Source organism: Eleginops maclovinus, chromosome 7, assembly GCF_036324505.1.
Source record: "Eleginops maclovinus isolate JMC-PN-2008 ecotype Puerto Natales chromosome 7, JC_Emac_rtc_rv5, whole genome shotgun sequence".
In the NCBI taxonomy this organism is placed as follows: Eukaryota; Metazoa; Chordata; class Actinopteri; order Perciformes; family Eleginopidae; genus Eleginops; species Eleginops maclovinus.
The window spans coordinates 17,035,867-17,052,596 of NC_086355.1; the positions used below are offsets into that span (position 1 = coordinate 17,035,867).

Sequence of the window (16,730 nt, forward strand, 5' to 3'; positions counted from 1 at the left end):
GTTCAAACTTAACATTTAATATTGCCAATATACTGTACATTCAGCGTTTATATTAAATTCAATAATGTTTTGCAACAGAAATAATTGAAAGTAACAGTAAAAGAAAACACATTTGACTGCTCATCACAAAAGTTGCTTTAATAGTTACACTTTCTTCCCCCAGGTTTTCAGGCTAAACTGGGTCAGAGCTAATTCAAAGACCGATAACAGATGTAATGTTATTTTGCTGTTGGAGCTACATTGACACACAAGCATGCAACTTGTACAACAAGATTATCTTGTTAAATGAACAAAGAATAATAGAAAAATTAGCACACTAGATTAGTTCTCTTTAATCAACTGACATATGGAAAAATGTGGTTGAAATGTGTTCATTCTAAAACTAATAATAACTTTAAGTAATTATTTCTACAAGAATGTAATACTTCATTTGGTAATCAAACTAGAATACAAATGAAGCCCTTTTGGTTAAATTAGTGTCTAATTTCCATACCAAGCGGTACTATTAATAACATAAAGCCAGTGTGCAATTTCTCTCTCTGCTCCATGGGAAATGAGCTATGAAGAATAGCAATAATTGTCATTGGACATCTTTGCAATAGTACATCTGCTCATACCACATAATCAAGGCTGTCAAAATCCTGAAAAGACTCAAAGAGTTTTGGGAAGGAAAACATGGAAAGCACTTAATTGAGCAGAATGAAAATGGAAAAAAAGTGTAGTTTAATCTCATTACTCCTCCTGCACTCCCCTTGCAGGTTTTTTCCTGCCAACTCTGGTGTTATAACCCCGGAGACATCACAAATCTCCTTTTGATTTGCCACATTTTAAAACAACTCTCATATCACACACAGTTTATAATTGGACATGCAGATGGATAGTAACTTCCTAATAAAGTTTTATTTGCTTAAAGAGAATGTGATATTCATTTAACTTGTTTTTATTCTCATAATATCATACATAGCAGCATAGGAAATCCTTCTTCTGTCCTCTTACCAGCAGTGTTACCAGAACTCCTTAAAATGGGCAAAATCTCTTTTTTTATTGGATCATAAGAGGGAAAAAGAGGTTTTCAAAGCTTACTCAGTGATTACATCTTGGGAGTCCCGGTCGACTGCACAGGTTTAATGGAGCTGCACATTTCACATATGGGAGAGCACTGAGAGCAGTACTGTGGAATTTAGATTTTCAATGATCTGAATAAAATTCAAACGCAGACCTTTACTGATCACATGCCACACCATAAATTAATTTATTATGTCTTCTGAATGTTTACCTTCTGTCTGCCACTGGAAACATGCATTTATTAAAGTTTATTCTACAAATTGGTGAACCCTCAACGCCTTACTATCACTGTCACATTGTAATACACATTCAACAGAGTTTGAGTAAAAAAACTGTATGCATGATTGAAGGGAATAGAATGCATTACACTGGATCAGGCTTATTATGTGTGAAGTTTTTCCTAAACTTGCCTATGGATTATATGGCTTTCTACTCTTACCTGGCAGCCCATATACTGCAGACATGTAAGTGCTGCTTGACTCCCACTACCACTGCTGTTGACTTTGTGTGTGTCCTATGGGATCAACGCATTTGACAGGCTGTGTCAAGGCGTAGCAAAGGTGTAATATAATTGTTATATGGATATAAAATTGGCGAAATCGTAGTGTCATATGGTTGTAATATGGGTGTAATATTGTTTTTTTTGGGTAATATGGTTGCTGATCAAATTTGGGTTTAATAATATTTAACTCTCACAGCAGTAGAGCTTGAAGCTGGAAAATAAAAACCATTGTGCAGCAAAATCTGGACAGTTCTTAGCTATTTTTAGCCTGGATTACAATATAGCAATTAATTAACTTGCCCATTTAAGGGTTAAAAACACTTTAAGCAAATATAAATTATAGTAGAGACTGGGTTTCCCTAAGGCAATGTTATTTTTGCTTAATAGTATGCAATTCTGTAACAAAGTGTGTGTAAAAGGTACATTGACAATGAACAGCATTTGGACAGCAATGAACCTTACAGCAACTTTTTGAAACCAAATAGAGATTCATTTGTTGCATATATTTTGTCAACTACACAAAATTCTCATACCCACAGAAAAAGAGGTAAAGGACACGTTGGATGTCACAGAGAGAAAAATGATCTTCTTGGTAAGTAGCATAGACTTATTTCCACTTTGCATATTTTTCATGAAATATTCCATGCATTCTTTTTACACCACTGTGATTAGTTTGGCAAGGGGATTCAAGGTGAGGTAGTAGACAATGTTAATGACAACCCATGGAACTATTGGCATTTTATGTAGTTGGGATAAGATTCATCGTTTTCATTGAAAAATCATATAGAAACATAAGATGTCCACTCAAAAACCATCAGTTTAATCAGTGTGTAGTCCCAGGTAAGACAGATGAAAAGATTTCATTCACGATAAAAGACTTCATAGACCACAATTCAGCGTATTTGCATTGAGTTTTGCAAAAGGTGTTAAAAGCTGTTCTGACACATATGAGTAAAGATGTATAAAAGATCATAGACTATATTTAAAAACAATATAGTCTACAACAAAAACTTCTGTCAGCACATTATGCCAAAATACTTCACTTCCTCAGACGAAAAAAAAATGACTTTCCTTTTAATAGTGATTTTGATATTGGAAACTGTAGTAATTTAAGAACTTTCTCTGGGAATTAATGGCTAATTTTCCATATCCATCATCTCAACATTTGGGTATTACCATATATCTTATTGCCTTGATTTAATCAAATGAGATGAAATTGGAATCTTTGGTCCTTTCTGCTGTCTCTTTGTTCAGTTTTATGACTTGATTTCCAAGACACTGGAGAAAAGTGTGTGACTAATGTCAGACTGAATTTTCCTCTCGACATCTGTACGACCGTGTTCTGATAAGGTCACCGGAGCTGGTCTTCTCTCGGTAGCCCTTTTTCTTCCTGCTCATAAGTTCTGGCTGTATGAGTCTCCATCACTGAGGGCATTGAGAACTTGTCATGAATAATATCAGTAGTATTTTGAGATCCTCCTAATTAGAACTCTATTGTAGGTTGGAGGTAGGGGAATGTCAGAGCCATTGTTTAAGGAGACATTCATGCAGAGGGTTATTCATACTTGATGAACAAATCAAATAGGACAAAGACACAAAACAGGTATTCAGTGCTATTCATCATGGAGCCAAAGATGCGGCAAGAATAGAAATCTGACAATCAAACTGATATGAAACTTTTTTTTAAAAAGAGCTCAGCGTTAAGGTGCTTATGCTGTACTCCACGCCTACTGATTCAATGTCAGCGCTTTTAAAAGAATAGCAGATAAATGCAATTAAATGATTATTCCGGAGTCTCCCTTTTCTTGAATTGTTGGATGATGTTGTCCGTCGGTCAGTTCAGTACAGCACGTTTCCCTGCCCTTAAATTAAACTGATTGAAATTCCTGATAAGCATTCCTGTATCTCTTCAACTGTGACCTTATCATAAATTCCTTCTTCTTCAAGATGAGTCAGAGAATCGTGATATGAAAGACATTTGATGTGGGCTTCTTTGTCAAAATGTGACCATACCCAATGGCTTTCATAGGTGTTCCTGGTGTTTATTTTCATTAAACAGCACTGAAATTCACAGACTGTACCATATTTGTACATGAATGTGAACTGATTGGTGCAGAGGAGTCATTTATCGCACATTCTGCAGCACAGTGTCCATCCATCTGAAAGGGAATTAGTTATCACAGGCCTACAGGGAGCCATTATAGACTATTGTTTCAGAGAATGGCTTACCCCAAGCTGCTTTGTGTTTGCTAGACGAGAAACATCAGAAGCAGACAGAAGAGACAGTGTGAAGGCAGGCTGAGAATGAGCAGCAGTTAGGGGGTTTCATCATTCGTATAAGCTACATTATATCAAGGATTCTTTTTTTTTATGTGTCTCAAGCCATGAAAATGGGCTATTATATATATATAATTGGCAGATGATGAGCACTACTCCTACACTCACATACATCGTTTGCATCTCTTCCTATAAGGACCCTCATGTGACATGAATGACCACTTTCATAATGTCAACCCTTTCTATCAGAAATACTTTATTCATCCCAAACTGGGAATTTTTTTTCTAAAGAGCAGTAACCTATAAGCCAAATCCTTAACCCCAAAAGATACACAAATTCTTTAAATATCCCCTTAAGGAAGTGAGGGGGTTGCCAGAAAGACTCTACACAATATTCACATTATGAGACTAACATTTTTTGTAAACTAAAACCCATTTTAATTTGCAGAGGAGAGTGCACAAAAGAGAGACATGAAAGCCCATGTAGACAAGGTCTGACCTACTACTCAAAAGGGCAATGTTTTTTGTTTGACTTCAAAACCAGCATTTAGCCTAACAATAACAAAATGTCAATGAATTTCAATTTTCTATGTTAGAAACTCTACCTAAATCGCCAAATAAAAACACTTAGTCGATATTTTTGTCCCAGTGACTATTTTAAGATCCATGTGGAAAATATACACTGCTTCATATGTTATCACATTTAAATAACAATACACAGTGAGGTTGTACATTCATCAAGAGTGACCTGTATGAATGTATAAAAAATTAAAAGTACAATAATCACATTTTTTGGGGGCTTAATAATAATAATAATAATAATAATAATAATAATAATAATAATAATAATAATAATAATAATAATAACAATAACAATAACAATTATCTATAGAAGCCATTTTCAGAGTGTACTTTATAGGAGCACTTCAATTAATGTATACTTTGAATGTAAGTTCCTTTCATACATAAAATAATATTGTTATATTATATGAATATTACTTTATTTTAGGAACGTATTAATCATATTTATTATTATTGTAATTATTATACTACTACTTATTATTATAATATATGTTTTTATAATTATTATTTTCATTATTATTGTTACTATTATTATTTAATAGTTACATAGTGTATGTCTGAAAAAGCGAATTAAATGAGAAAAAGCAGGATGTGATCCAACTTCGCGCATGCGCAATATATATATATTTTCTAGCCTGTAAAGCTACCAGCCAGCTAGACAGATGTAAGCTAGCACAGATACAAATTAGACAAAGAAACCTTGTGAAGAGACTGAGTGAAAAAGAGTTTAAAGTAACGGAGGGTGAAAGGAGCGACTGTGACACAAAGCTATATGCGTTATTCGATATATATGGAAGTATGAAATTGAAAGGTACGCAGTCACTATATCTTTTTAAACTTTTTGTGAACAGCCAGTGTAGACATTAGCTCTGGCTAGCTGCTAGTTAGCCGCTGTTGTTTTCCCACCAGCAGATTGTACCGAAACGTGAGGGTTTACGTTAGCTCGGTAGTTAGCATCCTGTCACAGGGATCATTTAGGCCCTTTGTTTTACACCGGGTAATGCAGGGTCTAAACAGCACATTACCAATATAACGTGAGGTATCCTCAGCTTGTTTGTGTTGCAACAATGCGAAACGTAACTAATGTAAGTCAGCCTTCTAATATGTGGACAGATTGATTGTTAATGTGTTTTGTGCTAAGGTAGCTGATCAGTGTTAGCTGCAATTGCGGTCTGAGGCTAAAGAGAAGTTAACATTAATCTTGCTAGAACATTAATGTTAGCTTGTGTTAGCCATATACGTCTTTCACACACAGTTGACACATTCGCGTAATGAAATTGTTTTTCTTTTAAAATATCATTCTTGGTTATACTAGCTTGAATTGTAAAGGACGGCAAGTCCGATGAAGTACAACCGTGAACAGATATTGATATTGTTTGGAGATTAATGTTGACACTTTAGCTGATGTTACGCTATTATTGAGCTGTTGCTTTCCAGTGATGTCGATGGTCTGTATTAATTGTAGACACATCCGCTCACATCTCGAGTATATAGGCTAAAGTATGCTGTGTGCCAATCAAAGATGTGATAATCCAACTCCAAACTAACGTTATGCAAACTAGCTTGTTGCCTCTTCTGATAGCATCATTTCTGTTGTGTTGGGCGATGTTGCACGACTCATGCTAATGTGTTAGCCAAACAAAGTTGCAGGTGAATTTTGAGTTAGCTAATTTAACCATCTGGCTAATAGGCCGAGCTATCAGTTTTATGCTAGGCTATTCGATAAAGTGTAAAACAATCAGTTAACATTTAACATGCTTAAGGCCTAGCTCTGTGGGCTATCAATCTACTATCAACGTTAACTGTTGCCCTCAATTTTAATAACGTGGCATTTTTCAGTCGTTTTGAAACATCTAATTTTCCAGTGGTGTCACTTCATTGTCAGAGGGATAATTTACATCCAAGTATATGTCAGTTCTGGTTTATTGAAAGAACTGTGACGTGATTGCTGCTAACTTTATTTTAGTTTATTGTGTCCATTTCTATGCCTTATGTATGCCATTTGTTTTCCTCCTAGAGTGGAACATGAAGATGGGGCCATGGGGGATCCTGTGATAACTTAGAAACATTGCATCTTTGTACATTTCAACCATTCAAGAGGTGATGAAGCTTTTAATTCCTGCTTGATTCTGTTGTAGCTGAAACTATTAAGTTGCTGTAGTATTCTGCAAACATGCAAATATCTGTTTAATTACTAGCTTAAAGTGTTTTCCTACTTTCTGTCAGTAATATTTCACAAGATTTAAAGCACATACACACCATTTCCTTTTATAGGCACTGCTTACATGGTCTTGAGTGCACAATATCCCACTCATTATGAGATAAGAAATATGTGTAGCCTCAAACAAGATATGAAATATTTACCAAAAAAACAACAAGTTTAATGTAAGTGGTGAACAAGCTTGAAAGTGACCCAGTGTATACACATGAAGGAACACAGTGACCAATGCAAGTTTACTTTACAGGCCATGTATATTGTGAATCACATGGCATGACACAAAATAAACATACCAATTTGTTACACATTTTAAAGAATAATTGGAAATACCTTTCTCTGAGATGACTTGATTAGAGGGATGACAGAGGTTAGGAGAATTAGCTACTTAGATAAATGATCTGACACTTGGAAAAAGGAGATATCTTCTCAGTTTCAAGCTAGGAGGGAACATAAAAAAATGATCAAATATGATTCTGCTACAGCAAACATGGCCTGTGTGAACGTAGCAGCTCCTGTGTTGGCTTGGGTATGCTTATGACTTAACTGTTTTGCCACTTAACGTGGCACATTGTACCTTGAAAAATGGCTGTCTATGTAGCTAAAACAACATGCTGCATTTGCTTTAATCACCATCGTCTCCACAGGCTCACTAGCAAGGTAAACTGAAGAGATGGCAACCTATATGTTTCGAAAGGAATGGCTTATTCCTACATTTTGTTCAAATCTTTGCACATCATAATAATGTAAGATTAGTCTGTAGGTGAACTTGTTTCTCAATCTGGCACAGAGTGTATCTTCAAACTATCGTCAATTGATGATTCTAACTTATTTTACCTCCAGAAATGATTTCTTCTTTTAATCTGGCCATGAAGAGACTTGTTCCTAGTTTGTTTCATTGCACGTTATGAGGAAATCTGCAGTCCTTGTTCTGTCTAGAAATATATTCCAAAATGAACCTGAAGCCAATAGGGGCAGCTGGCTCAGACAGCTCAGCTCAGATACACAATGAGTGTATCTTCCAAAGTGGAGGTCTTCAGAGTACACAGTTCCCATTTATTTGTACTATCCTTCCACTGCAGCCCAACAAGTCTTTAATGTCTGTGACAGAAGGAAGTTAGGAAGGACTCATTTAACGGCCAAAACTACTTGGAGGAATAATAATAGCAAGCAATACTTGTTTCATTGTTTGAATTAGTGCCCGTCTTTTCTTTTAAGAATGCCCTTAAATGCATTTTTGTTCACCTTTTTTGAAGCCAAGTTGGCTGCATCTAATGGTGGATCTCTTTTTAGTTTCTTTTTGGAATAACACACACTGACCACCAGACACACCCTTGTTTGCATTGTGTCAGGACTGTCCTTTCATTGGTTGTTTTTGTTCGTTAAGATTAGCTTCTTTAAGAGGTAATGATGACCATTTATTTGGATACATAGTAAGGGGCTGTGAAATGACAGAAGCTTTGTTTATTCAGTTAATCTTCTTTTAAGTGAGCACTGTTTTTACATAATCACAAATATTCTATTTACTATGTACCATAGTTACATTTGCAATACTCATCCCTGCACAGAAACACTTTCTATGGACAGTCTTTCTCTTAAGCTACTAACGCATTTCCTTAATTTTATGTCAGGTGTCATTGAATTATAGGACTTGAGGATACATTAAGTATGCACACTAGTTTGACAAATTTTCATAAATTATCATCTTTTTCTTGTCTGGCTTACTTTGTCCAGGCAGTTTTATCAGAATCTGTATTCCCTATGTGTAATTGGTGTTGTTATTTTGTGCAAAATTAATGTTACTTCTTCTCTTTGAATGATTAGTGCTTTAAGGACGAGAGTGAGTGGTACCCCAAAGCCAGTGATGTCACGGGTTCCCACCCCTCCCCCTCCTGGGGAGATGTCAAGTGGACCTGTGGCAGAGAGCTGGTGTTACACACAGGTATGAGCAGAACTAAACTCTTCAAGTCATGTTCAATTCATAAACGTTTAATTGAATTGATGTTTATAAACAGTTTCACATTACCAATAACTAGAGTGCAGTGTTCTAGCTTATGCTTTTTATTTTTACAGGCCCTTTTTTTTGCCAAAATGTTAAATTTGACACTGTCTAAAAGTCTTGTTCTGTATCTGTTTGATTCAAATTACTGTTTTCCTGGGTGGAGTGTCAGACATTTTTAATTTTATTTAAAGAGCTTGAATTTGCATTCCAAGCTTTTTAAATTCCGCTTTTACTTTTGACTGCATTTCAAAACATAAAGGAAAAAAACAGAATGAGCTTTGGTCTGATTGGTTCTGCATGTTTCTTCTTCCAAGGTCAAAGTGGTGAAGTTTTCGTACATGTGGACCATAAACAACTTTAGTTTTTGCAGAGAAGAAATGGGGGAGGTGTTGAAGAGCTCCACCTTCTCCTCTGGCCCTAATGACAAGATGAAATGGTCAGTACTCAAGCAAAACCTCTGGCTGTAATATTTTTAACAATGTAAAAATCCCTGATAGATTATAAACAACTGTTGGCTTGTAAAACCACATAGGATTACATTTAGCTTGTTCCACTTATCTAACTATCTAGTCATTTCTTGTCTAGTTTCATGTCCTTGTATTTACCTAAACATAAATGTCATTGAAAAGTCTGCATGTTTTCTTTTAGTGTGGGAACTCTACACACAAGTGATAATTAGACTGTCTTTAAAACCAAGAGAGGATCACCCCCTCGTCAAAGTCTGGCGTTCTCGCTAAAGTGCTAAAAGCAGTTGAGACTGTTGTTGTCCTAGTTTGAAATGTGACTGATGTGTTATCTGTTTTCTTTCCCAGGTGTCTGCGAGTCAATCCAAAGGGACTCGATGACGAGAGCAAAGATTATCTGTCACTGTATTTACTCCTTGTTAGTTGTCCAAAAAGTGAAGTGAGAGCAAAGTTCAAGTTTTCGTTGTTGAACGCTAAAAGAGAAGAGACAAAAGCGATGGGTGAGTACAGGCAGTCACAACGTCAACTCGTCTAGTTATACTTTACTTCCTTTCATACTTTTCTATTCAATGCAATATCAACACATGGCTTTATTTTCTTCTTGTTACAGAAAGCCAAAGAGCATATAGATTTGTCCAAGGCAAAGACTGGGGATTCAAAAAGTTTATTAGGAGAGATTTCCTCCTTGATGAAGCCAATGGCCTCTTACCGGATGACAAACTCACCCTCTTCTGCGAGGTAATTATCAAACAGTTCTCTCCTGTGTACTTATTCTTATTATGAAGAAGTGCAGTCTCTTCAGGATGACTTTTATGGGTTGTCCCTCAACACACACATCAATTCTTGTGAAAGTGACACCTCAGCTTTACACTTGAGGTCTAAATGATTACATTTTGGGCACCAAAAGTCAAGATCACTGTGACCTCACTTCTGTAACTTTTGTTATCTCAGGAACCAACAGAGGAGATTTTCTTTTCCGATTCAGAATAATTAACTGATTAGATTTTGGTCACTGTAACTTCACAGTATAAGTTTTTTGTTGTTGCCATAACTCAATTATTCATACGTCAGTTATGACAGTTTTGCCCCAATGTTTTGAATGGATAAAAATAAAGAGTTGACATTTTTGGTCAGACGTACAGATGGATGTAAGCTGAAACGTTTAACATTTTTTAACCCACAACGATTTTGCTGTGCATCACGTTCCACACTTCTGTTGCATTCATGTTGTAAAATGTTTTATGCACACGTTCCACCTCCCATCCATACTCTGACCTGTCCAAAGGTCACGGCAATCTCTCAATCCTGTATCGTTTCTTTTTTTAGGTAACAAAATGACCATCTAGTATGTGTTCTTAGATGTTTTTATCTGTCCTGCAAATCATTTTGAGAAAACTATCTAGTTTCATTAATTTAGATTTTTTCTCATCGCAGCTTTTTTTGTTGTTATTTTTCGGTTCTTCCCCTATCTAAGCATGCACACCAGTGCCATGTTTCTCCGCTGCTGTTTTGTTTATATTTGGCATACAAATGACTAAATGGTTGCATTCTTCGTTCTTTGATGAAAGCCTATTAATCCCTGCTGCATTGAAGCATTTATCCCCCTGGTTTAACCTTAAGTGAATCAAGGCTAGAGTCTCTTAATTCTTGTTATGACCACTTTTACACCTGAGTGTAAGCCGCCGTGCCATTTAACTACAAACACACCGGTGACATTTACTTCAGATGACATTAAGCTTTTAGGAAGTGAAATGCTTCCCCCCCATCCTAAATCATTTACGGCGATGCTTGTTTTGGCAATAATTGAATTAGGTTTGTCGGGAAGAATAAATGTCTCCTGAAATGTTCTTAGAAGGGACAAATTAAATGAGGTGTCAGTGGATTTTGATTTAAATGCATTTGGCCAAATACTACCAGGAACATACGGTGTGCCAGACTGCAAACACACAGATTCAACTATTTCAGGGAAATTGCCACTTTGATAAACAAATTGCATTCAAATTAACGACAAAATGCCTTTTCTCATCAATTAGATGTTTCTGCAAAGTTAATTATTTCAGTGTTTTTTGCAAGCCCTCCCACTGTAGGTTTCTGTGTCTTCAAAAATATGCTTATTGCTAATTTCAAATTAATTGGACTGTTCTCCAATTCTGTCAAATATAGTTCCTGCTGGATTTGTGAGGTTGTTGATGAGACTCTGTTCTCTCTGTGCCGTTTCCCCTGTACAGGTGAGCGTCGTACAGGACTCTGTTAACATTTCGGGCCAGTCCAACATGAACATGCTGAAGGTACCGGAGTGTCAGCTGTCTGATGACCTGGGGAACCTGTGGGAGTGTTCACGCTTCACGGACTGCAGCCTCTACGTGGGAGGGCAGGAGTTCAAAGCCCACAAATCCATCCTCGCAGGTAAGACTGGACCCAGCAAACAGGAAAGAATCCCCCAAAACGGCCCTAGCAAGACACGTCTACTCCTCTTCTTAATGGCCTCTGGTGGAGAGCTATAAGCACCTCGAAAGGCTACGGAGGGTCTGTATTCCTGGCTTGATTTGTAGAGCACTAGTTCTGCAGTTGGCTCTAATCCCCACTACCCCTGCTTTGCCCTGCTTGACCCAAATGACTGTGGGATCCAGGAGATTGAGAGGCTGGCTCTCCTCTCCTGTGTGTCGTCATTAGACATGGTGGCAGCTGCAAGGGTCAGGGGGAAAATGCTGACAAAGTAGCAGCTATACGGATTTAGCACGACTTTTAAGACTGCCATAGTTCAAAACAGATTTTTTTTTTGTGCTTGGGATTCATTTTTATGTTTACCAGACAACTGTCTTATGCCTAATATTTCAAACATGGTAGATCTGGTGTGCTAGCATGCTTAGTAAGGTGGTGATTGGTCATTATATTAGAAGTGATCCGTTTTTTTTACATTTTTTCAAACAGCGAGGTCACCCGTCTTCAATGCTATGTTCGAACATGAAATGGAGGAGAGTAAAAAGGTAAGAATTATTATTCACAACTGCTTTTTGGTCAAATATCTTTAGGGATGCACCGATACACCGGTGAGACATCGGCATCGGCCGATGTTAGTCCTATTTACCACCATCGGTAAAATAAGGTGACATCACCGATGGCAGATGCCATGTTTATGTTTTACTACGATAACGGGATAAGTCGCATTAGCGTCATTGTTTTTAAATCTGATGGACCAAATCTGAAGTCAGGGCATCATTTTAAAGGATTAGAACAGTGACTGTAGGTCTCCCATAACTTTAAAGTCATTCGGGGGGGCGTCTCCTCTCCTCTTTGAGGAGCTGCTGCTGCACGCTGCGCATGCTGCAGGACTTCTGCCCCGTGTACCGGGTGTCTGGAGGATCGGTAAATTAAATCCATTCTTCAGTGTTCTCGGGAGGCCGTCGTATATATTTGTGATTTTGTTGAACTTGCTGCTACTCCCGTTAACTTCCAGAAACTTACTATGGCTCGCTCAACCTCTCTCTCACGCTTACACATGCACACACGTATCCCCCACTCTCCCTCTTTAAAGGATAGGCTGCCTTAGTCTGCATTGTGCTACCATTACAGTTTACATAGTAAAACATCGGCCATCCGCATCGGTATCGGCAAAAATGTTATTCTTAACATCGGTATCGGCATCGGCCGACATTTTTGCAATCGGTGCATCCCTAAATATTATGCTACTTTGCTAATGTTTTGATAGCCCAATGCTACAGTTCCAATTCATACAGACTTTTATGCTTTGTCATGTTTAAAATGTACATTAGTCCTAACTCTGTGCTAGTGAGTCTTCTTTCAGGGAATATTTCAACTAGTGCAACATAATAGCAACCTCTTGTGTTCCCTTTCAGAACCGTGTTGACATCAGTGATGTAGACCCGGATGTCTTTAAGGAAATGATGGGCTTCATCTATACAGGAAAGGCCCCCAACCTGGAGAAGATGGCAGACAATTTGCTGGCAGCTGCAGATAAAGTAAGTTTACTCCTCTGCAATGTTAGTGTAAAAAAAAGGATCTTTTGAAGAAAAGGGTGTTGTGCTAAGTATACTAATTGAATGTGTTGGAGAATTGTTGGAGCCTGCAGTCAGTGAACAGGCCAGCGTTAAGTTCATAACAGCTAAAAGGCTCATTTGTTCTGTTGTGTTTTGCTCATCTTTAGAACATGCTTGTACAGGGTGATCAAAAACAAATAGAATTGGATACAGCACAATCAGTCTTCATCACATACTACTGTGTTTGTAAAGCTTGAAATGTAATGTTGGGAGACTTCATAATTAAGTCTGTGATGTTTCAGAATGGATCGCTTGGTCATGTTTTTTTCATACAATGAAAATTGTCTTGTATCTATTTATTCGCAGCAGTATGGGAATGACATTGTGACAAAAAACTGTTTTTGTGGAAGGAACTCTTGCTACACCTTTTCTTTTTTGCTGTTCAAGTAAATATATGCTTGCATTATATACACAAAACATTGACACCAGGAGTCCACAGGTAGACATACACTCCACTTTAAAATATAATACAGTACACTGTAGTTTGCCATATATTCATTGTCTTAAGTCTTTGTATATTTAAATGTGGTGTCAATACTTGTCTTTGTTCTTTCTTTTTTTTTAATGCTCAATAGTTTGTAGTTACAAAAATTACAAACATATTTTTGACCTTCTATTTCTGATACAGGGTAATAAACAAAATAAAGAAATATATATATATATATATATATATATATATATATATATATGAAATACGTATAATAAAAAAACAACTATTCATTGTGATATGATAGTACACTGCATGACATCACAAATAGTAAATAAGGGATATGCTGTTCATTCATTTTATCAGCTTATGTTGTGTTTTATTTCTAATCAATGCTGCTTTTAGAAAAGCAAGTATTGCAAATATGTCTTCAGGGACTGTAATATGAAGCGTCATATCCCACATTTTTTCTAGAGTCAAATATTCCACTTAATAACAGACAACCTCCCCTTGTTGAGCTTAGATTAAGAATAAAGTACTCCATGAATTTGTAGACGGCTTGTTACTGAATGGAGAACCAGATTGTTGAGAAACAGCCTTACTTCTCATTCCAAAAACATTGCAACCATTGCCAAAGTGAAATCAGGTATGCCTTGTGGTTAAATAGGTAATGCCTGTTTTCAAACCTTGCAAAACATATTAAAGAAGCCAGCTGGTTTTTGATCCTGATCAACTGGTTGCAGCTGTTGCTTGTTTTCAGAATAGTTCAGTCAAAACCTGAACCCAAATTTGCATCAAGGGATGTAACAACTGCTTTTTATGTCCCCCCCTCCCTCGCGACCCCAGTATGCTCTGGAGCGTTTAAAGGTCATGTGTGAAGAGGCCTTGTGCAACAGCCTTTCAGTGGAGAACGTGGCCGACACCCTCATCCTCGCAGACTTGCACAGTGCCGAGCAGCTCAAAGCACAAGCCATAGATTTTATCAACAGGCAAGTATCGCAAAAAGAAAAAAACACCTCCAGTGATAAATTCCTGCTGCCATTTCTGTTTACCCGCCCTGAATGCTTACCTTTTTATCTCCTCGCCATAGGTGCAGTGTCCTGAGACAGCTGGGCTGTAAAGATGGAAAGAACTGGAATAGCAAGTATGTAATTAGCTGATATGTGACACAAGATTAATAACACTCTCTTATCTCCCCCCCCCCCCCACCTAACCTGATGCATTAGAATTCATTGTTTTAGCCCGGGCAGACGGAGTGCTATTTGCCTTTTCAGTTTGAAGCTCCATATCTTTGTATCCGAGTTATTAATAGACTCATAGCTGGATAAACCTTGGAAATGGAATATTTTGGAGAATTTTAAAAAGAAGGGAGCTAAGGATTTTCTCTGAGGTGATGCAGTGTGTTGTCACAGGGCACCTTGAGATGTTTAACTTATTTCCGTCTCTGTTGCATTCAGCGATGTGGTTCTAATCCCACATTCATTTTAACCTATGCAGAGAAAGCACTAATGGCCCTTTTTCAAGTTTACCACGCGACACACAAATCAAGTGCCCCTTCTTTGCTTTGTCATTATGATCTCATTTATGCTTATTGATTTTTAATGTGCACATTGTCATGTCTTGACTCCATTTCGCCTGTGCTTACAGTCATGCTACAGACATAATGGAGACTGCAGGCTGGAAGTCAATGATCCAATCCCATCCCCACTTGGTAGCCGAGGCCTTCCGCGCCCTGGCTTCAGCACAGTGCCCACCCTTTGGTCTTCCCAGGAAACGCCTAAAACAGTCCTGACCGCCCGACTGTGCCCCAGGACTTTACTGGAGGTGTGAAGCATGGGTTTACAAAGGAAGGACTAGCGAGGGTACCACTCTTTATTTCCACCAAAACTGAACACACTTGAACACAGAAGAGTGGAGCTTTCTGACCAGGGATTTGGGGAGGCTGGCACTTGGACGACTGACATCAGCAGATCGGGAGGAAAACAATTGGTAAAAATTGGTGTTGCTTGCTTGCTTTGCTGCCCCAACTGAAAGCTGTTCAGCCCGGGTAGCAAGTCAAGCTGTCTGCTACTGTTTTTTTTCCTGTAATTTTAAAAAGGAATGGCCTTAATATATCTGCCATTGCTCTGGAGCTGCTCCGGAGTACTTTGTCTATTTTACTCTGTGCCTGCCTTGTCACAAAGACCAGGCCTCCTCCAGGTTGCACTAGTTCCCATGAATAGTCATTTTGATATGGAGTTCTATAGGAACGTAACAAAGGTTATACTAAATGGGAAATATTATATATTTGTAATGTTTAGCCCGTTTTGTGACTAGACATTAAAAAGCATGAACACTTTCAGTGCAAGGTCAGTTCTTTACACTTTTTAAAAGATGTGTATGCCCCATATTGATGGCACCATTTCTATGTAAATGACAGTTGAACCATCTTCAGAAGACCAGTGTACAAGAAAGTCTGTTCTATTGCGTATTTGTGGGGAAAAGATGTAATCTGCCATTATGAAGACCCAGTGTCAACCCTTAAATACACGTGAGACGGAAAGTGTCTATACTTTGGCCCTAATATATTAAAACATTGGAAGTATTTACTCAGTCTCCCATCTGAACGACATATTCCAGATCATACGTCTGTGAACTGTTATAGATTAAATTGAGAATTTCTGTCCTTAGTATCGCCACCTTGCAGATATTATATATTCTCAATATACTGTGGTTAACTAAAAAAAAGTGGAGACTAATGCATGGTCATGTTATCGTCAAAGAAAGTGTCCAAGTACCAATTTTGTTTTTGACAATTTATTTTTCTGCAATTATCTGACATTTCTGTGCAGAATGACAAGATTTCCTCTAACATGCTTGGATATTTGTAGGATGCTGAGCATCACTTCTACTGGCAATGTTATTCTGTGTTTGAATGGGGGGGGTTGTCATGTTTATTCAGTCCGTCTCGTATGTAGTGTGGTGTGACCGACACTTCAGAGGATTTTGTAAATTAAGAGTAGCATCGTTTTTACATGATATTACTCATCATTCGGAGTCATGTCGAGATGTTGAAACTTCTTTTTGTTTGGAAGCAAAAAAGATGAAGATGTTGTCTGCAAGAATGCCTGCATTAACCCATTAAACCATTTTCCAGCA

At 37.6% G+C, this 16,730-nt stretch overlaps 1 protein-coding gene across 2 annotated transcripts; it reads left to right on the forward strand.

The window, feature by feature from the left end:
- Positions 1-5,049: 5,049 nt before the first annotated feature.
- Positions 5,050-16,730, forward strand: spopla (speckle type BTB/POZ protein like a). Of its 2 annotated transcripts, none has more exons than XM_063887703.1 (12): positions 5,050-5,237; positions 6,444-6,526; positions 8,466-8,583; positions 8,958-9,079; positions 9,456-9,607; positions 9,718-9,845; positions 11,336-11,513; positions 12,039-12,094; positions 12,965-13,087; positions 14,439-14,581; positions 14,683-14,736; positions 15,240-16,730. In XM_063887703.1, exons 3-12 carry the CDS (start codon positions 8,506-8,508, stop codon positions 15,382-15,384), a joined length of 1,179 nt encoding a protein of 392 aa, XP_063743773.1. In that variant the 5' UTR covers positions 5,050-5,237; positions 6,444-6,526; positions 8,466-8,505; the 3' UTR covers positions 15,385-16,730. The 2 variants fall into 2 exon arrangements, with proteins under 2 accessions (XP_063743773.1, XP_063743774.1); XM_063887704.1 differs by lacking the exon at positions 5,050-5,237 and adding an exon at positions 5,261-5,511.

Coding starts and splice junctions, on each gene's coding strand:
- spopla (XM_063887703.1), top strand. CDS start 8,506: ATGTCACGGGTTCCCACCCCTCCCCCTCCTGGGGAGATGTCAAGTGGA. Junction 8,584..8,957: donor AGAGCTGGTGTTACACACAG/GTATGAGCAGAA, acceptor TCTTCTTCCAAG/GTCAAAGTGGTGAAGTTTTC. Junction 11,514..12,038: donor CCACAAATCCATCCTCGCAG/GTAAGACTGGAC, acceptor TTTTTCAAACAG/CGAGGTCACCCGTCTTCAAT.